General features: G+C 43.1%; 1 protein-coding gene across 1 annotated transcript in view; it reads left to right on the top strand.

The window, feature by feature from the left end:
• The window catches only part of ACP3 (acid phosphatase 3), a 142,578-nt gene that overhangs the window by 101,483 nt on the left and 18,220 nt on the right, over positions 1-22,875 (top strand). The window contains exons 6-9 of the mRNA XM_044294099.1: positions 6,039-6,171; positions 11,628-11,713; positions 16,399-16,505; positions 17,270-17,448. Coding sequence (XP_044150034.1) covers positions 6,039-6,171; positions 11,628-11,713; positions 16,399-16,505; positions 17,270-17,448 — 505 coding nt within the window. The remainder of the gene's footprint in view (positions 1-6,038; positions 6,172-11,627; positions 11,714-16,398; positions 16,506-17,269; positions 17,449-22,875) is intronic.

Genomic DNA, 22,875 nt, shown 5'->3' with positions numbered 1-22,875 from the left:
TCAATCAACAATTTATAGGATCATCAAGAACTTCAAGGAAAGAGGTTCAATTCTTGTTAGGAAGGCTTCAGGGCATCCAAGAAAGTCCAGCAAGCGCCAGGATCATCTCCTAAAGAGGATTCAGCTGTGGGATCGGAGTGCCACCAGTGCAGAGCTTACTCAGGAATGGCAGCAGGCAGGTGTGAGTGCATCTGCACGCACAGTGAGGCGAAAACTTTTGGAAGATGGCCTGGTGTCAAGAAGGGCAGCAAAGAAGCCACTTTGCTCCAAAAAAAACATCAGGGACAGATTGATCTTCTGCAGAAAATATGGTGAATGGACTGCTGAGGACTGGGGAAAAGTCATATTCTCCGATAAAGCCTCTTTCCGATTGTTTGGGGCATCAGGAAAAAGGCTTGTCCGGAGAAGAAAAGGTTAGCACTACCATCAGTCCTGTGTCATGCCAACAGAAAAGCATCCTGAGACCATTCATGTGTGGGGTTGCTTCTCATCCAAGGGAGTGGGCTCACTCGCAATTTTGCCCAAAAACACAGCTATGAATAAAGAATGATACCAAAACACCCTCCAACAGCAACTTCTTCCAACAATCCAACAACAGTTTGGTGAAGAACAATGCATTTTCCAGCACGATGGAGCACCGTGCCATAAGGCAAAAGTGATAACTAAGTGGCTCGGGGACCAAAACGTTGACATTTTGGGTCCATGGCCTGGAAACTCCCTAGATCTTAATCCCATTGAGAACTTAATCCTCAAGAGGCGGGTGGACAAACAAACAAAAACCCACTAATTCTGACAAACTCCAAGAAGTGATTATGAAAGAATGTTTTTTTTTCTTTTTTTTTTCTTTTTTTTTTATAAATCTTTATTACACTTTTTTTTATTCTTACAAAATTTTCACCAAACATATCTACATAGGTTAATTACACAAGTGAGTTTTGCACAATCTCTTGTCTCTTGTACCTACATAATTACATTAAATAATTACATCTACCCACCCATAGCTAGTCGGTTGCCACACAACAAAAACACAACACAAATAAAAACTAAAAAATCTCCAGACATCTCAAGGTTGACCTCCTGACCTTACTTTCCAGCTGTATTAGTTTGGATTTTATTTCCTTATTTTATACCATTAACCTATTTTTCTCCTTAACCACTATCTGCACTATATCCTCCACTTCTGATGTTCTTTTCTCCACTTCTATCAATCTATCTTTATATTCCTGTAAATCTGCTCTAAGGAGTCCAACCGATTCCCTAATATTACCAGTCTAGAGAGAGAGGTCCTGTATCGCCGTGTTACATTTTTTAATTTCCTGAAATATATCTTGCAGGCTAGGAGCCTGTTCCAAAACGGCTCTTTTTCCTTTCGGCCTCATCAAGCTGGCCACTCCCTCTCTCCCCAGACTGAGGTCCTTCCCTAGCCAACCCCAATTCCAGGTTTCCCACCAAGGGCAGTCCCTCCTGTTCCAGTCTCTCCTCCTCTCTCTTTTACTTTACGGGACTATGTCCGCTCATACCAGTCAATAATAGCTGTTTAGATTTCTCATTTCTCTTAGGAACTAGGGAAACCGTAGTATTCAACTCCAGCTGCCCCTTTGCCTTTTCCCTGTACCCTGTCTCGCCATTGCCCTGCCTCCCCCCCCCCCCACCGCTGTAGTGTAACAATAGTTCTAAAGTATATGCTAAATCCAAGACTTTTCATGTATCCACGCCCAGTTGTACGTTAGCAGTCCACCTTTACTTATTAATAATATAGTGCGGTTAGGAGTCCAGGAGTTCTTCAATTAGTAGCGACGGCAATTCCCCATTGTTAGTTCACAGGGATTAAATAAACAAAAAGAAAACAGTCTCTTGGTTATTTATATTATTTGGATACTTTCTCATATAATTACATTAGATTAGTGATGCTAGCATGTTGTACTGGTTTCAAGGTCCTTCCCGTCCTGACCCTGGACAATTAGCCCCCGGAGGGATTCGGCAATGCCTCTTTTTCAGCAGCCTATCTAACCCCGTTTCAAAGGGTCAGCAGCCCATAAGTCACTAGCAGTCCCCAGAGTTGAATATTTGGGTTAGTTCATGTTGGTCCATATTAGTACATTAATTTTTCAGTACTTAACTATATCTTGCATAGCATTGCTCTCTCTGCTGGGCTCTCTTGATGTATCACCTTGTACAAAAAAAGTCAGTTCAACTTCATCCCACCAATGCGGACTCCCCCCGCCCCCTGTAGCCAACCGCTTTAAATTCTTATAGCACGGGGTCCACCATTAATGGCGTACCTCCTCCTCCAGCGTGATCTAAATTCAGGGTGCCTATTATGTATAAAAAGGGGAGGGACCACTCAGATCCCTCCTGTATGTTTTAGAGCCTGCTATTGTGGCCCCCTATAGCTCCCCAGTCCGCACCCTTACTTGCAATTTTGACCACTTTTCCCAAGGATAGCCAGAGATAGTAGAAGAAAATATCTATTTTCCACCACATTACCGGAGGGGGGAGGCAGAGAAAGGGTCGCTTATGCCCATAGATCCAGGTCTCCCACTGTTGCCCCTGGGTCTCCTATGCAGCTCTCAGTTTCAGAAGACAGGAATCGCTCTGCACACGCGGGAGAGGAAATCAGCCGGCGGCAAGCAGAGGGCGGGCGGCGTACAGCGGGACAGCTGAGAGCTGAAGAGGGCAGACTTATGTTCCAGGCAATCTCGATTCCGGCTCCCACACCATGTTCAAGACGGCCCTGATGTATCGATCTCTGCTGGAGCGGTCTCTGATCAAGTGGCCGAGCAGCGGAGAGGCGGCGGTCAAAGCGGGGTCAGGGCTGCATCAACGAGTCAGGTCAGAGCAGGCTCTCATCGGGCCGGGAGTTTGAGCGCCGAGGGGGGAGGGTGCGGACGTCACCTGCGTGCGTCCACACGAATGCTCCTCCCTGTCTGGTGTGATGTGCTGTCAGGAATTGGCCCAGAAGTTGATTGAGAGCATGCCCAGTCGAATTGCAGAGGTCCTGAAAAGAAAAAGAAGGGCCAACACTGCAAATACTGACTCTTTGCATAAATGTCATGTAATTGTTGATAAAAGCCTTTGAAACGTATGAAGTGCGTGTAATTATATTTCACTACATCACAGAAACAACTGAAACAAAGATCTAAAAGCAGTTTAGCAGCAAACTTTGTGAAAACTAATATTTGTGTCATTCTCAAAACTTTTGGCCACGACTGTACAGTACCCATTACCTCAGGAGTCTAACCAACCATGTAATTACATTTTATATAGCATTATATTATTAGTATAGTTTTTGAAGATAGGTAGGTGTTGGACCAGGCATAGCTTTTCCACCAAGCCTAGATGAGTTATGGGCATACCACTATTTTAGTGCTAAAATCAGCTCATAACAATCTCTCACCTATTAGTTTTGCCTTTTACTGAGGTGGATAAAGTAGATGGATAAATACAGGGAGTGCAGAATTATTAGGCAAATGAGTATTTTGACCACATCATCCTCTTTATGAATGTTGTCTTACTCCAAGCTGTATAGGCTTGAAAGCCTACTACCAATTAAGCATATTAGGTGATGTGCATCTCTGTATTGAGAAGGGGTGTGGTCTAATGACATCAACACCCTATATCAGGTGTGCATAATTATTAGGCAACTTCCTTTCCTTTGGCAAAATGGGTCAAAAGAAGGACTTGACAGGCTCAGAAAAGTCAAAAATAGTGAGATATCTTGCAGAGGGATGCAGCACTCTTAAAATTGCAAAGCTTCTGAAGCGTGACCATCGAACAATCAAGCGTTTCATTCAAAATAGTCAACAGGGTCGCAAGAAGCGTGTGGAAAAACCAAGGCGCAAAATAACTGCCCATGAACTGAGAAAAGTCAAGCTTGCAGCTGCCAAGATGCCACTTGCCACCAGTTTGGCCATATTTCAGAGCTGCAACATCACTGGAGTGCCCAAAAGCACAAGATGTGCAATACTCAGAGACATGGCCAAGGTAAGAAAGGCTGAAAGACGACCACCACTGAACAAGACACACAAGCTGAAACGTCAAGACTGGGCCAAGAAATATCTCAAGACTGATTTTTCTAAGGTTTTATGGACTGATGAAATGAGAGTGAGTCTTGATGGGCCAGATGGATGGGCCCGTGGCTGGATTGGTAAAGGGCAGAGAGCTCCAGTCCGACTCAGACGCCAGCAAGGTGGAGGTGGAGTACTGGTTTGGGCTGGTATCATCAAAGATGAGCTTGTGGGGCCTTTTCAGGTTGAGGATGGAGTCAAGCTCACTTCCCAGTCCTACTGCCAGTTTCTGGAAGACACCTTCTTCAAGCAGTGGTACAGGAAGAAGTCTGCATCCTTCAAGAAAAACATGATTTTCATGCAGGACAATGCTCCATCACACGTGTCCAAGTACTCCACAGCGTGGCTGGCAAGAAAGGGTATAAAAGAAGAAAACCTAATGACATGGCCTCCTTGTTCACCTGATCTGAACCCCATTGAGAACCTGTGTTCCATCATCAAATGTGAGATTTACAAGGAGGGAAAACAGTACACCTCTCTGAACAGTGTCTGGGAGGCTGTGGTTGCTGCTGCACGCAATGTTGATGGTGAACAGATCAAAACACTGACAGAATCCATGGATGGCAGGCTTTTGAGTGTCCTTGCAAAGAAAGGTGGCTATATTGGTCACTGATTTGTTTTTGTTTTGTTTTTGAATGTCAGAAATGTATATTTGTGAATGTTGAGATGTTATATTGGTTTCACTGGTAAAAATAAATAATTGAAATGGGTATATATTTGTTTTTTGTTAAGTTGCCTAATAATTATGCACAGTAATAGTCACCTGCCACACACAGATATCCCTCTAAAATAGCTAAAACTAAAAACAAACTAAAAACTACTTCCAAAAATATTCAGCTTTGATATTAATGAGTTTTTTGGGTTCATTGAGAACATGGTTGTTGTTCAATAATAAAATGAATCCTCAAAAATACAACTTGCCTAATAATTCTGCACTCCCTGTAGAGAGAGAGATATACAATAGATCAATAGACATATAGTTATGAGATAGACCGATAGACATGGATATGAGATAAATATATATGAGATAGATCAAAAGACAAATAGATATGAGAGAGATAAATACATATGGGATAGATAAAAGATCGCCACAAGATCATGGCAAACAGGCTCTGGACATCCCAGACAGACTACCAGTAGGGAAGACAGTTTGATCTGTCAACAAGCACAAGCAGATCAGTTTTGTTGTCCATCATCTGCTAGTGTGATGATCTGAGGAGCCCCTAGTAATGATATCAGGGAAACGAATAGCTTAGCTATAAATGCAGGACATCCTGCAGCCATATGTGTTGCCTCTCATGGTAGGATCTCCATTTTTCAGCAGGGTAAGACCTCATGCACACGAACGTGTGCGGCCTGTGCCTTTATTGCTGCCCAGTTGGGGGTATGTTCAGTGCACACCCCCAACTGGTTGCCACCACTCTGTACCCTTACTAAAGGCGAATAGCAATTCATTCATAACTTCTAGTACAAATAATAAAGGCATGGCACAACATAGAGCCATAAGAATAGATGCTCCAGAATTGTTATTACATGGGGAATGCATGTAGCTATTAAAACAGACATATCAGGAGTGGTGACAGTTCCTCTTTAAACTTAAAGGGGTTGTCTAGAATTAGTGAAAAGGATCTGCATTCTTTTTTTCAGAAACAGCTCCACAGCTTCAAAGTGAATAGGGCTGAACTACAATACCAGACTCTGCCTATGGACAGATTTGTCACTGTTTCTGAAATTTAGCAGATCCTTTTTAAATGATACTTTATTTACCTACTATGTAAGCAGTAGTGGTGTTATTCGAGCATTGTCTAGCACTGTTAGTTGAACAATGCTATGACACTATTACTACATGCAGACATTTTACGGTGGTACTACTTTAAAACAATATGTCACTTTCACAAAAATGAAGAGGCTATATGGGTGCGAATTGAATCTAAAATAAACTGCACCTAAATTGATGTCCATTTATTGCAGCAAATTCACAATTATACTCTGCCAGACTGGGCAACCGAGGATGTTATGGACAAACTGTCTCTTCTATCTGATATTTTCATGTCAACTATGTTTGGAGTATACAAACAACATGAGAAATCCAGGCTACAAGGAGGTAAGTCTGATTTTCTATTATGGTTTACTTTTATGATTTGTCTTGGTTTATAACACCTATGCAACTTAAAACATTTTTGCCCTGGGTTTGCTTATTTGTTGTATGCTGCTTGCCCTATGGAGAATGGGGGGTGGGGATGAGCACTTGTGGTATGGACTATTCAGAGTTTTGCTTCTAAATGGGTATCTGACTTCTCTAGACCTCTCTATAACTATGTCCAAGCAAAACTGAAGGATGTCAAATACATGCGTGGTCATTGACACAATAGGGTGAATTTTTTAAGAATGGTATTTCATACACCATTCTCAACACACTGGAGTAACATGCACCAAATTTATGAAGAGGCTTTTAATAAGTTTGATGCATCTTGAGGCAATCCATCTGCCAAAAATGCCAATCTGTGCCAACTTTGAGCTAGTGTAGATTTAAACTAATTTATGCAAGTTTCTGGTGTAAATTATAAGAAATCTACGGTAGGCCACATCACCTTCCACTGAACCCTGCTGTGAGTCCAAAAAGTCCCAACATTTTTGTGCAAATGATGCTTGCTCAAAAAAATTTGACTTTTGGAAGCATAAAGGCCTTGATGGATTGTCAAAGTTCATATGCTATAGGGTGTGCATAGGCAGCTGGCAGACATATAAGCCCAGTTGTAACTTACAATTGGGCTTGAGGAAGTCATGGAAAACTTGAAAATGGCTCCAAGGAACAACTAAAAATAAAACAATAAAATAAATTTTGCCACAGCACTACAGTATGCGATATTACACAGGGTATTTTATCAAAGAGCAAACTATGGTTAGCTGTAGATGACTCACCTCATTGATTCATGGATAGTTGGAATAAAGAATTACAGCAGCCATTAGGAAAACATGAGGCTAGGTTTACACATTCGGGTTTTTTTTTATGCAGTTTTTGAAGCCAAAGCCAGGGGATCATTCAAAATGAGAATTAAGACTCAGCCTTTCTTTATACACTGCCCATCCACATTCGCTGTGGCATTGTTTCGATAAGCTTCTGCAATGTCACAAGATTTATTTCCATTCAGTGTTGCATACATTTTTCACCAAGATCTTGCATTGATGATGGTAGAGTCTGACTGCTGTGCAAACCCTTCTCCAGCACATCCCAAAGATTCTCAATGGGGTTAAGGTCTGTGCCCGATGAATCCTGGCATTGTCATATTGGAATATGCCTGTGCCATCAGGAAAGAAAAAATCCATTGATGGAATAACCTGGTCATTCAGTATGTTCAGATAGTCAGCTGACCTCATTCTTAGAGCACATACTGTTGCTGAGACTAGACCTGACCAACTGCAGCAACCCCAGATCATAACACTGCTCCCACAGGCTTGTACAGTAGGCATGATGTGTCCATCACTTCATCTGCCTCTCTTCTTACCCTGATGCGCCCATTACTCTGGAACAGGGTAAATCGTGACTCATGAGACCACATGACCTTCTTCCATTGCTCCAGAGTCCAATCTTTATGTTCCCTAGCAAATTGAAGCCTTTTTTTTTTCTGGTTTGCCTCACTGATTAGTGGTTTTCTTACGGCTACACAGCTGTTCAGTCCCAATCCCTTAAGTTCACTTCGCATTGTGCGTGTGGAAATGCTCTTAGTTTCACTACATAGCCATAAGTTCTACTGTTATTTTTCTTCGATTTGATTTCACCTAACATTTAAGTGATCGCCGATCACAATCATTCAGGATTTTTTTTCCCACCACATTTCTTCCTCGAATACAATGGGTCCAAACTATCCTTCCAGTTTTTAATAATGCGTTGGACAGTTCTTAACCCAATTTTTGTAGTTTCTGCAATCTCCTTAGATGTTTTCTCTGCTTGTTGCATGCCAATGATTTGACCCTTCTCAAACTGACTAACATATTTTCCATGTCCACGAGATGTCTTTCGACATGGTTGTTTAAGAAATGAGAAGCAACTCATTGCACCAGATGGGGTTAAATAACTTGTTGCCAACTAAAAGATAATCGCCCATGCAGTAATTATCCAATAGGAGGCTCATAACTATTTGCTTAGTTAAATCCAGGTGGTGACTTTTTTTTTGGACAGGCAGTGTATGTATCCCCTGTTTATGATCCCTCCTGGCTTTGGCATCCAAAACGGCATCCAAATACCTGAATATATAAACTCAGCATTACTATATATTTATCTATCTATCATAAAATTGGATTATATCAAGATTACAACTTTATTAAGAAGTAAATATCATCCACTAAAAAGTTGTGTGTTCTTATATGCAACATTTCAGCTAATGCGGTCATGCCAGTGTATAAAGAAAAACATTCAGTATGTATTTAGATTTGATGCCAACTACAATTAAATACAGGGCCGATTCTAGCTCATCTGCTGCCTGAGGCATAAATTTTAATGCCGCCCCCCTTCCATTAAAAAATAGTTTGAAAGCCAAGTAGCCACCGAACACAGTGACTGTCCTGCCAGATCTGGGGCAGTACAAGTACAGATAATGTTATTGATATCACCTGCAGTCCTATGTAACACCACAGGTAACACAGTGATAAATCTCTGAGTACAGATACTATAGTAGATGTTACCTGCAGTCTTATGTAACAGCACAGATAATACAGTGATGGGTATCTAAGGACAGAAATAGTAGTGTTACCTGCTGTCCTATGTAAAACCACAGATAACATTAGTGCAGATCATGTGGTAATGTTACCTGAAGTCCTATGCAAAACCACAGATAACACTCTTGCTGATAATGTGGTAGTGTTATCTGCAGTCCAATGTAAAACCACAGATAACACTAGATAACACAGCTCCCTGCACTCCAGGGGAGGGAGGGAAGGCGACCGGGATAATGTGCAGCTTAAGGCCTCATGCAGACAAACTTATTTTCTTTCAGTGTCCGTTCCGTTATTTTTACGGACTGTATACGGAACCATTCATTTCTATGGGTCTGCAAAAAAAAAACGGAAGGTACTCGATGTGCATTCCGATTCCGTATTTCCGTTCCGCAAAAAAATAGTCCTATTATTGTCCGCATTACAGACTAGGATAGTACTGTTCTATTAGGGGCCAGCTGCTCCGTTCTGCAAAATACGGAATGCACACGGATGTCATCCGCATTTTTTGTGGATCTGTTTTTTGTGGACTGCAAAATACATACGGTTGTGTGCATGAGGCCTAAAGGGAACAGTGGCGGCTTCCACCAGCAGTGTTTAACTGCTGTGTGGATGCCGCCCCCTCAAAAATACAGAAAACTGCCGCCTGAGGTGAGATTCTCATCTCACCTCATGGCAGAAACTGCCCTGATTAAATAGATAAATATAGGTAGATTGATAAATTGATTAAAAAAAAAGGCCTAGGCACACTCCCGTGGTCCCAGCCACCAAAGAGTCCGGTGCTTTTTCCTTGTAGTGTGCAAGCACAGCCACCACCACTGCATTACAGGTCGACATAACCTCTGGATATGAGTAGTGTATAATCTGTTCTGTTGGAAAAATTAATCAAGCCAGCAAAGGAGGCAATATGGTCAATCACAATACATTAGTAAGTGACTTGTAGTAACTTTCTCTACATGATAAATGCTATTTGTGTGCTGCCCGTTGCCATATTGTGGACCGAATTTGCGGATCCGCAATACACGGGCGCCGTTCCGAGGGATTCCGCATCATGGATGCGGACTCATTCACTTCAAGGGTCCGCAAATCCGGAGATGCGGAATGGTGCGGAACAGAAGCACGGAACGGTACCCTACGGAAGCACTACGGAGTGCTTACGTGGGGTTTCGTTCCGTACTTCCGTTCCGCAAAAAGATAGAACATGTCCTATCTTTTTTGCGGAACGGCCGGATAGCAGACCCATTAAAGTGATGGCCACGGGGTGCACACGTTCGTGTGCAGGAGGCCTTTCACTTCATCTCATAATCTTTACCTCTGAATTACTAACAGCTCGTAAACACTTATTTAATTAAGCCACATCAGTAGGATAAGAATTGATCTATAATGAGTGTTTATAAGCTACACATGAGCGATCAGCTGAGCTGTCTGATGGGACGCAGTGTAAACACAGTCTGGTACTAGAGAATTTCTACTCTAAATAGAGAAAGTGGCAGAAATTTTTTAATAAAGACCAAGTGCAAAAATTATTTTTAGCTTAAAATGAGTACAATACAATAATAAAAAATGCCATTAAAGGGGTTAGGGCTCTTTCACATCTGCGTTCTTTTCTTCCGGCATAGAGTTCCGTCGTCGGGGCTCTATGCCGGAAGAATCCTGATCGGGATTATCCCCATGTATTCTGAATGGAGTGAAATCCGTTAAGGATGCATCAGGATGTCTTCAGTTCCGGACCGGAACGTTTTTTGGCTGGAGAAAATACCGCAGCATGCTGCGCTTTTTGCTCCGGCCAAAAATCCTGAAGACTTGCCGCAAGGCCGGATCCGGAATTAATGCCCATTGAAAGGCATTGATCCGGATCCGGCCTTAAGCTAAACGTCGTTTCGGCGCATTGCCGGATCCGACGTTTAGCTTTTTTAGAGTGGTTACCATGGCTTCCGGGACGCTAAAGTCCTGGCAGCCATTGTAAAGTGTAGTGAGGAGCGGGGGAGCAGCATACTTACCGTCCGTGCGGCTCCCGGGGTGCTCCAGAGTGACGTCAGGGCGCCCCAGGCGCATGGATGAGGTGGTCGCATGGCACGTCATCCATGCGCATGGGGCGCTCTGACGTCATTCTGGAGCGCCCCGGTAGCCGCACGGACGGTAAGTATGCCGCTCCCCCGCTCCCCGCTCCTACTATGGCAACCAGGACTTTAATAGCGTCCTGGCTGCCATAGTAACACTGAAAGCATTTTGAAGACGGATCCGTCTTCAAATGCTTTCAGTACACTTGCGTTTTTACGGATCCGGCGTGTAATTCCGGCAAGTGGAGTACACGCCGGATCCGGACAACGCATGTGTGAAAGAGGCCTTAGCTGACCCCTGAAATGACCCAAATATGCATGGGACCCTCACACACAATATACTTACCTCACTCCTGGCACCTATATTGCAGCGGCGGCTCGTGCAGGATTCAGAAGCATCTCCCCATCGTGCGGATGAAAACATCTGGCGTCGGGGGGGGGGGGAAGGTGCAGCCAATATCAGGTGGTGACGGGCACGAGCCTCCCTAGCATCCCTGTCACCCTCCCCCCCCCCCCAACAACAGATGTTTTCATCCGCGTGACATGAGATGCAGCTGCGGCCGTGCGGGCTTCAGAAGTGACGCGGGTGTCAGGGTGGCAAGTACATTGTGTTTGAAGAGCCTGAGCATATGGAGGAGCATTTTAGAGTGGTAGGTTCTAAGTTTGCTGACTATAGTGACTATATTATTTCCTTTCAATACTCTTCAATAGTTAAAATTACTGTATTATTATTATTAGCATTATTAGCATTATTATTATTATCATTACTTTTTTCTTCTATTTGTAGGTGTCCTTGTGAGTTCTATTTTAAAAAATATTACACACGCTGCAACCACACCATCCATCAATCTAAAGTTAATCATGTACTCTGCGGTATGTTAAAAATCCTCTGTGCATTTTCTTGTTTGTGTTCTTTTATAGCAATTAGAGGAATTATAGCAATTCAATTCTGGTTTAAATTGGCTGAATTTCCCTGACAAATTATTTCCTACTTCAAAACACAGTCCATGCCAACATAAGAAAATATAAATGGTCATCTGGACTCCTTATCTACAGTACTTACTCATGTATTACTGCAGATAATAGTTCAATATTAGTTTTCACGATATTTCGCATATTTTTTGTATAATATTTGCAATAAATTTGCGAATTCTAGAATTCATGATCTTCAGTCATTATTTTCGCAATTGTGCAAATCGGCACTAATGATGCGCATATTTTTTGCGCAATACATGCAACTTCACATTTTATCAGGTCTGAGTAGATATTACTGATTGGTGCACTAAGTATTGTTGTGACTTCACAGCACTATGTCTGTAGTATGTATGGACAGCAGAGAAACACTACACTACATAGAAACATAGAATGTGTCGGCAGATAAGAACCATTTGGCCCATCTAGTCTGCCCAATATACTAAATACTATGGATAGCCCCTGGCCCTATCTTATATGAAGGATGGCCTTATGCCTATCCCATGCATGCTTAAACTCCTTCACTGTATTTGCAGCTACCACTTCTGCAGGAAGGCTATTCCATGCATCCACTACTCTCTCAGTAAAGTAATACTTCCTGATATTACTTTAAAACCTTTGCCCCTCTAATTTAATTTGTCCTCTTGTAGCAGTTTTTCTTCTTTTAAATATTCTTTCCTCTTTTACCTTGTTGATTCCCTTTATGTATTTAAAAGTTTCTATCATATCCCCTCTGTCTCGTCTTTCTTCCAAGCTATACATGTTAAGGTCCTTTAATCTTTCCTGGTAAGTTTTATCCTGCAATCCATGTACCAGTTTAGTAGCTCTTTTCTGAACTCTCTCCAAAGTATCAATATCCTTCTGGAGATATGGTCTCCAGTATTGAGCACAATACTCCAAATGAGGTCTCACTAGTGCTCTGTAGAGCTATATCACTATCTAACCTAAACTGGCTATCTCCCACTAACTAACTGTATTATATAAATGAGCTAACTATCTAATGTCATCAATGAGGTAGAAGAGACGCGGCACTCACTAAAGGTCTTGCGATTACTTGTTGCTTTATTGCAGATTAAGTGACATGCTGCGCAGGCAGGGGAGCGGGATGGCCACGATGTGCTTCAGCGGTGACGGCCATTTCGTGCGGGAGTCGCGCTTCTTCAGACCGGCTATGACGTGCAAGCGCACGGACGTACCTTTTAAAGGAAAGCTGTCAGTCATCACCATGGTGATCCAAGACTCTCCCCGAATGCGCAGCTGCAAAAAGTCAGAGAGAAACACAGGGAAATACAGTCAGTCAGTCACATAAAATACAAACATTGCGATTACTGCAAAAATACCATTATGCGCCTCCTATTATGGCGACAACTACCAGAAGCCTAGCACAGGGGTACATAAGAGAATACATAGATAATACATGAGAAGCGCATGGTTGCTTGGAAGAGAGAAAAGGGAAGTAACCAAACATATTGAAAGGGTTTCATTAGAAACCAGTCAATACCTGCGGGATAGTGGGGTCATAAAAAGACCGCCATGTTGTTCTTATAGTTAAGGCCATGGGGTCCCATGGCACCCGTCCTGATAATCCATCTGGCCTCCCGTTGCAGCAAAAGGCGGTGGCGATCACCACCCCTCGGGATGGGTCCCACGGCCTCAATGCCAGCAAAGGAGAGGCCAGAAGGATCACCATTATGGGTAGAACGAACATGTTCGATTAACCGGGGCGAACCTCGTCCAGTACGAATGGAGTTAAGGTGCTCACGCACCCTTTCAAGCAATGGCCTGATTGTCTTGCCAATGTAGAACCTGCTACAGGTGCATGAAACAACATAAACCACGTACGAGGTGCAACACGTGATAAACTGTCTGACTTTGTCCTTGGGGGGCACTAAACACAGACTCTTTGTTTGCGAGTTGTGAGAACAGAGGGAGCAAGTTCCACACTTGTAATTGCCTAAGGGAATTCTACTCTGTAACCAATTCAACCGTTTAGGAGATCTAAGAACACTGTGAACTAATCTGTCCTTCAAGGTGTGGCACTTCCTGAAGGTAATAAGAGGTTTACTAGAAACCACTGCGCCCAAAGACTGTTCACCTTTTAGGAGGTCCCAGTTATTATAAACGGCTCGTTTAACTAGATCAGCTGCTGGACTGAATTTGAAAATAAAAACGAACCTGTCTTCGTTATCATCATGGATCCTGTCACTGAGGAGACTAGGTCGAGGACGAAGAGCCGCTCGATGGAGTGCATCTACCACGATCCTCCTTGGATAACCCCTCTCAAGCAACCTCTCTTTAAGCTGATGAGCCTGCCTAAAATAGTCTGCATCAGTGCTGTTAATTCTGCGCAACCGTATAAACTGCCCAAAAGGGACCGAGTCTTTAACGGCAGGAGGATGGAAGCTGGTCTGGTGGAGCAGCGAATTAGTGGCAGTGGGCTTACGAAAACCTGTAGTGTGCAGCGCCCCATCAACAACGGAGACATGCACATCGAGAAAATCCAGACAATTGCCCCCGAAGTTGAGTGAACTTCATATTCATCTTTTTAGTCTCATTGAGGTACTGCACAAACTGCCTACACTGCCCTTCGCTGCCCGACCAGACCAGAAACACGTCGCCCACATAACGTAGAAAATAATGGATGTACATAAGAAAGGGGTTATCCAAGGAGAAGACGTAGGTCTCCTCAAATACCGCCAGATACAGGTTGGCGAAGGTACACGACACGGGCATGCCCACTGCTGTACCTAGTATCTGGCGGTACCACTGACGGTTAAACTGGAAGACATTGTTGGTAAGTATCAAATTGAGGGACTCTTGTACAAACTGTGAAAAAACTGTGCTCTTGTCCGTACGGGCAAGAACCGATGCTATAGCTTTCAGGCCAGCATCATGGGGAATACGGGTATAGAGACTCTCCACGTCCAAGGACACAAGGTGGAATTCCTCCCACCATTCAATGTCACTGACGGCGCAGAGAAAGTCCCCGGTGTCCTTCAGATACGTGGGAGTGCCTAGTAGCAAAGGCCTGAGTAGCCAATCCGTATACCTCGAGATAGGTTCAGTCGCTGACCCCATCCCAGCGACGATAGGTCATCCCGGGGGATGGGATAGCGACTTGTGTACATTGGGAACAAAGTACCAGGCCGGATGCTTGGGGAACTTGGGGACCAGTTTATCTACAAAATGCAAAATCAACATATTTTGAAAGGAGTGAGTGAACACTGAGTAAGATAGATGGAACAGGATTCTCACTAAGCTTCTGGTACACGCTTGTATCGTCTAACTGTCTAGAGGCTTCCTCCAAGTAGTAGGCCTTCGACATCAGGACCACGTTGCCCCCCTTGTCGGCGGGCTTAATGACCACATCCTCAAGACCGCAAAGCCAATGTAGGGGAGGCCTTTTCCTCCTGAGTAATAATTAAGGGGTGCAACTGGATAAACCAGTGCACGTGCGTCCCTAAGAACTTTCTTATAAAAAAAGGTCAATGGTGGAGCCCGTCGGCATGGGGGGCAAAAACATGGACCTGATGCCACCCGTAAATGATGTCTGGAGCTGGGACAGAGTGGTCTCCTCACTATCGATGCCTGCCAGGAACTGGATGCATAACAACTCCTCTGTATCAAATCTATGTTGTAGATGAAACTCGGCACATATCATACGAGCCTGGACCTCGCCAGGTAAAGGTGGAGGGTGTGTGGCACTACTCTCAGCGAACAATTTCCTCAGAAATAACTTGCGTACTGCCTTGTATAAGTCCACCTCGAAGTCGACAGGATTGAATTGTTCCACCAAGCTGTATCCCAGTCCTCGCTGGAGGAGTGAGATACAGCTTGGGGACAACTCATAGGCCGTAAGGTTGATCACAACACTGCTAGAGTCCGATGTCTATTGGATAATGTAATTGGATAAGGAATAGGATCCAGATGAAAGCACAGAGCACAGCAATGTCACTGCTCTCTCTCTCAGAACTGCAACAAACTGCAGAAAATGGCTGCTGGGGAGGTTCTTATATAGTAAGGGGTAGGCAACTTTCCTATTGGTTGCTAGGGATGTTGTTAAGCTCTGACAAAGAGATTGCTGCCTTCTTATTGGCCCTCAAGCAAGCAGGGAGGTTGCTGATGAAAAAAAAAATCTAGAATATTCGTGATTACGAATATATAGCACTATATTCTACATCTTTGCGAATTCTCGAAGTGCCGATTTTCACGATAAAAATTTGCAATTAGAATATTCACAATCAACACTAGTGACAGATTCCCTTTAAAGCTAAAATGCTATGGCTCTGTTCACATCTGCATTATGGTTTCCATTATACACAAAGACCACGATACAGTGCTGGATCTGTCACACAGTGGACACCAACAGGGTTTAACAGACCACAATGACTTATAATGTGGTTTGTTGCCACTATTTACTCTATTGCCACTATATTATGCCAATTTTTGGACATTTACTAAAAGCTATTTGATGACCAGGCACATTTACTTTTATCTTTTACATTAAAATAAGCAATTTCAAGTTTCTTTTTGCATATGTCTTATATAAATGTATTTTCTCAGACAATCCCTATTTTTCTCCATAGCATGACACTACAATAGTTGCTCTCCAGATGGCTCTGAATGTCTACAATGGAAAAACACCACCTTATGCGGCATGCCATATTTTTGAACTTTATACAGAAGATAATGGGTAGGTGAGAAATAATGAGACTAGGCTACATACAGTATCTAAGAAAGCAGGCGCTAAAAGTTCTCCTTGTCATTGTTTGGAGGGGTATCTCCTAAATATGATGTGATATTCAGGGTATTAGAAACCAATACCATATAGATGGTGAATAAACAGTGGCAGGCAGCAGGGAAGAAGAATATGTTCATCATGTAGATTTCTAATCCATCGTATTATATATCTATCCTACTAAAACACACCTTCCCAAGTATAAGAATAGTGTGCAGTGTATTCAAGGGGTTCTGCTAGCTACAGATATTGATGAACTACAAACTAGCTGAAGAACAAACTAGCTGATCAGTGGTGGTGCTAGGTATCGAACCCCCACCGATCTGATATTGATGCCCGATATTTTTCAATATCTGTAGCCCTGAACATTCCCTGAACATTCCCCTCAATTAATATAAAAAAATAAATTTTTACTTTTTTTTTTTTGTATGATCAAAGGTGGAAATAATACAAGGTGCAGGCTTTGCTTCTAAGAAGTATTTTCTGTCAATGCATTGGTGGTGAGGCCAAACCCACTTGTGGTGGTCTGAGGAAGAAGTAACAAATAATCAGTTCCCCTTTGCAGAGTTTACATGACCATAAAAAACATTTCATTATGCTCTATCAACGTTACATACAACTACTGGTTTACAGAATATACAAGGTTGTGAAGTATAGTTACATTGTATTTTTAAGAGGTTTAATATGATCATTCAAATAGTTTTATTTGAAACCTCCAGGGAATACACTGTTGAAATGTATTACCAAAATGACTCATTGGTGGATCCATACTTGGTCACTTTGCCAGGCTGTTCTTCATCGTGTCCTCTGGCAAAGTTTACTGAGCTGACATCGTCAATAATTGCAGAAGACTGGGAGAAAGAATGTGAAGCTGAGGTAGAAGAGGATAAAATCTCAGGTATGGTCACATTCTTCTTATTACCATGTAAACTGGGTAATTTTACAATATCCCCTAAATCATAAATATTTAAAAGGGGTGTCGCACCATAGATATCAAGGCCTTAGGTTGCTTTCAAACATGGCAAACATGGGGTTGTAGCAGAAATTTCTGCAAGTGAAAATTGGTTCCATTGACCTCAATGGAGCTTGCAGAAATTCCTGCCAAAATAACCCAATTCAATTGACTGGTCATGCTAAGGTACCTTTTATCATATTCAAATAAAAGCAAACGTTTTAGAATTCAACCTCATGTACTGTACACCCTCAATAGCTATTGGCAGAACACTTATTCTGCCGACAACTGTTCCTTCTGACTGCCTCATACATGCATGATTGGTTTGCATGTGGCTATAATCTGTTTTTCACCTCTGGCAATAGCCTACCTTTGCTAAGAACAATATGATGAGGCATAGAAATTCCACATGCTTGGTCCTTTCTTCCCTCATTCAGAGAAGGCCCCTATATACATAAGATAGCCGATCCTGCTGAAATCAGCAGGTTTGGACAACTTTCCAATTATGTTCATTGGGGCTTAAATGGAACATTTACGGTGAAGGAAACCAGCCAAACACTCTGAACAGTGTCTGGGAGGTTATGGTTGATCTTGATCGCTGTCAGCTATGTGCCTGGTTTATTAAGATTGATCCTGGTGACAGAGGCAAGTTAAATGTCCACCAAAAGTAGCCCGGGCTACTTGACAAACCTTGACGTGGTGCCCGGGCTTAGACATGTTCTACACCGTAGGACATGTTGACTAATCTCTCAATTTTAAAATCAGTTTGAGGGTTTAGCGAGACTGCAGAGTGCACCTGTATTTGTTATTGTTTTGTTATATTGTTATATTGATTATGACATCCGCCCTTGTTACCTTGTGTGAGATGTCTATTGTGGTACTTTTGGTTCGCTGCGGGCATCCTCCACCGTATGCATTTTGCTGGGATCGCCATTAGCAACGGGCCACAAGTGCAGGATTTGCTCCCCTGTATATATGCACGATTGCATGTGGGTTTGAGCACCTCCTGCTAATGCCACCATTTCTTTTTTGGTTTGTATTTACAAATATACACCCTAGACTTTCCCAAGCATTCATCAGCACAGGGCACACTATGAAAACGACAGGCAGCATGGAATTTAAACAGGCATTTGGTGCAAAATGCTAAAATGCAATAACTCTAAATTTTGGACTACAGTGTTCATGCTAAATTGGCGTGTGGACATTTTGTATTAAACTGTACGGATCTGGGTTGATCATTCGCAACTCTGTCTGAAAGCGGCTCGCCATCACTGCCCCATGTCCATGGTTGATTAAACTTTTTTAATAAAAAACGTGAATAAGAGCAAAACAAAAACAGCAATTGGGGTGTGGCCAGTACTACCACAACTAAGTTACATCAACTGTGTCTAGCCCCCTTGAAATGCAGATAGTCATGTGCAAGTTCAAAAATATGTGAACAATAGGCACAACAAAAGACGTTAGATGGAAATCTCAGGGGTTGGCAGCAGCACAATCCTACAAAATAGGGAACAGACTGGTATACAGACTTCAAATAGGGTGGTGCACGCAGATAGAGATCCTGACAGAGGGACCCAATTCTTTATGACACTACAAAAAACAACCGCGCACACCAGTAATTGATGAAAAATATTAAATTATTCACTCAGACAGGCAGGTTACAGCCTGCTGTAACATGGCTGACTGACTAAAACAACATTTTAAACAAACTACTGGCGAGTGCTGAGCATTCATGGAGTGTCTGGAGGCCGTTAGCTGAACACACGTTTAAAACTTGCACAAAAGAAAAAAAAACTTCAATAATGGAATCGTATGTGGCAGGGATTAAAGGGGTAAAACAGAAAACACCACAAAAAAAAAAAAAAGACGAAAAAAGGTTACTTCAGCAAACAGTAGCACATGTCTCACAGCAGCCATTTTCTAGCACATGTTGCTCCTGACACAAGCACTGCACATTACTGGTGAAACTTAAAATGTTCAATATTGCTTACCTCAACGTGACGATGAGCCTTTCCTCAGGAGAAATGCTGCGCCTCATATTGGTGTCCATAAAGGTAAGGACAGTACGTAGAGACGACATCAAGCGATCAAATGTAGTGACAGACATCCGACAGAAGGAATAGAACTTCTCTGGATGCAGCCGCAGATCTTTGTAGAGGGTATGGAAGTGTCCTTTCCGGTAGCGTTGTGAAATAATCGGATGGACCCAAAATCGTCGCCTTCTACTCGGTTCCTCATTCAACAAAGGAGTGCAGGGTCCCCATTGCCGAGAAACGAGCCAATGCAGTAAGACCTCTTCCTCTGAATCCGACATGGTGATACAGCAAAGAGAAGCAGCCAAAATAACCTCTGTACTCTGGAAAGACTACAGAAAATGGCCACAAAACCAAACTCAGGTGCCCTTCATTTATACCAGTATCCTGGGTGGAGATATTAAAATTAAATTTTTTTAACCATTCCATGATTTCTGACGGGCCGCAAAAAAAAACGGGAACACGGACACACGGAAGCACAACGGAAGAAAAAACGGACACAGATCACGGAACAACGGAACCACGTTTTGCGGGACGTTAAAAAATGCTGTCGTGTGCATGAGGCCTTAATATGAGGGTATTTACATCCAAATCAGGTGAACTGTGTAGGAATTACAACAGTTTGCATATGTGCCTCCCACTTGTAACCAAAAGTAATGGGACAGAATAATAATCATAAATCAAGCTTTCACTTTTTAATACTTGGTTGCAAATCCTTTGCAGTCAATTACAGCCTGAAGTCTGGAACGCATAGACATCACCAGACACTGGGTTTCATCCCTGGTGATGCTCTGCCAGGCCTCTACTGCAACTGTCTTCAGTTCCTGCTTGTTCTTGGGGCATTTTCCTTTCAGTTTGCCCATGCCCACGCCATGACACTACCACCACCATTCGTCACTGATGAGGTGGTATGCTTAGGATCATGAGCAGTTCCTTTCCTTCTCCATATTCTTCTCTTCCCATCACTCTGGTACAAGTTGATCTTGGTCTCCTCTGTCCATAGGATGTTGTTCCAGAACTGTGAAGGCTTTTTTAGATGTCGTTTGGCAAACTCTAATCTGTCCTTTCTGTTTTTGAGGCTCACCAATGGTTTAGATCTTGTGGTGAACCCTCTGTATTTACTCTGGTGAAGTATTCTCTAAATTGTTGACTTTGACACACATACACCTACCTCCTGGAGAGAGTTCTTGATCTGGCCAACTGTTATGAAGGGTGTTTTCTTCACCAGGACAATAATTCTTCGGTCATACACCACAGTTGTTTTCCGTGGTCTTTTGGTGTTGCTGAGCTCACCGGTGCGTTCCTTCTTTTTAAGAATGTTCCTAACAGTTGTTTTGGCCACGCCCAATGTTTTTGCCATCACTCTGATGGGTTTATTTTGTTTTTTCAGCCTAATGATAGCTTGCTTCACTGATAGTGACAGCTGTTTGGATCTCATCTTGAGAGTTGACAGCAATGGATTCCAAATGCAAATACACACTTGAAATGAACTCTGGACCTTTTATTTGCTCATTGTAATTGGGATAATGAAGGAATAACACACACCTGGCCATGGAACAGCTGAGAAGCCAATTTACCCATTACTTTTGGTTCCTTAAGTGGGAGGCAGATATGCAAACTGTTGTAATTCCTACACCGTTCACCTGCTTTGGATGTAAATGCCCTCAAATTAAAGCTGAAGTCTGCAGTTAAAGCACATATTGGTCATTTCATTTCAAATCCATTGGGGTGGTGTATAGAGCAAAAAATGTTAGAATTGTTGATGTCCCAATACTTATGGACCTGACTGTGTGTATGTATGTGTGTGTGTGTGTGTGTGTGTGTGTGTATAACCTCTCTGGCGGTATCATTATGTCAGGAATTTTGTACCAAAAGTGGGACAATTTTTTGCATAAATATTTTATGGGCACAAATTACAGTAAAATGGCAGGCAAGGGGCACTGTACGGTCATCAAATGTCAGATCTGAGGTTATACAGTGTAATCCTCTCAGATTACAATGTATAACATCTTTTGTGTGTTTGTCACTTTTTATGTTGATATTTATTTGAATTTCCCGCCCATTTCCGCTCCCATGCGCAGCTCCTGCTCGCAGGGAACGGAAACAGGAAGTCAAATGCCAGCCGGTGTTCTGCCAGATCTCTATACCTTGCGAAAAAAGTCTATACCGGAAGTGACACGGCCGCACAGGAATCTGCTGGAGGAGGGTGTGCACGGCGCTGCGCAAGCGCACATCCACTGGCTTAGGAAAGAATCGTTGCAGCGCCGCGATAGAATTACTTTGTGCACACGTGTGCGCACTTAGGGGTATAGAGATTTTGCAGCACAAAATGTTGCATCAGATCTCCGTACCCCTGAGTGTGCACGCAAATCATCAGATCAAATCAGGATGAACTGCAACTGATGATGATATTACCCCGAGCATGAGTCACGCTCGGGAATACTGTCAGGGAGGTTAATTAACAAAAATGTTTAGTTTCCTGAATAGAGCTATGGGATGGCATTAATGGCACTTTAGTTGGCACCTTCCTTCACATAATTCAACACTAAAGAATACTGTTACCACAGTAGGCAGGAACACATACGAACAGTGAGCCCTAACTGGAACCTGCCAGCTTTCCCTGCCTACTTGCAGTGCAAGCCCTAGGTAGCAAGTCAGCAACTAGTCAACATTCCCTACTGTGCTATAGCACAAAACAGACAGACACACACAGAGACAGAACAACACAGAGATGGCATCATATGGGAATAGACAGAGGGTAGTCACAAAGCCAAACCAAAGTCAGAACCAGACAGGAAGCACAGTACCTTGTCAGCCGTAACTAGGGTGGAGTACCAAATAGATAGATTGGAGCGTTGTGGGGTGTCAGCTGTAAATAGCCCATTCAGCGGCTCAGCTCTGAGGGAATCATGGAAAGGAAATTTAGAGTGCAGGGTTTCAAAATCTACTAGCACTGAGTTGGTAAAGAGGCATCCCAAAGTGTCAATGACACATTCTAGCCATCTAGAGAGAGATAGTGTGGTAAGGGTACTTTGACTATAATGGGGACGGGGCGGCACTCCGGCGCAGTACGGCAGTTCGCGGTCAGAGGCCGCCGGACTAAAAAGTCGGACATGCAGGACTTTTAGTCTGGCGGCTTTTCGCCGTGCACTGCAGTACTGCGCCGGAGCGCCGCCCCGTCCCCATTATAGTCAATGGGGATGGAGGGGCGGCACGGCGAAACAGCGGAAGGACGGATCCGACAGGGTGAACAGCCTGTCAGATCCGTCCTGCCGCAAGTATGAAAGTAGCCTAATATGATGGTTATGCGGGACCAATGAAGTGAAAAATATGGCTTGCA

Source organism: Bufo gargarizans, chromosome 5 (assembly GCF_014858855.1).
Source record: "Bufo gargarizans isolate SCDJY-AF-19 chromosome 5, ASM1485885v1, whole genome shotgun sequence".
In the NCBI taxonomy this organism is placed as follows: Eukaryota; Metazoa; Chordata; class Amphibia; order Anura; family Bufonidae; genus Bufo; species Bufo gargarizans.
This window is presented reverse-complemented; position numbering and strand designations above follow the sequence as displayed.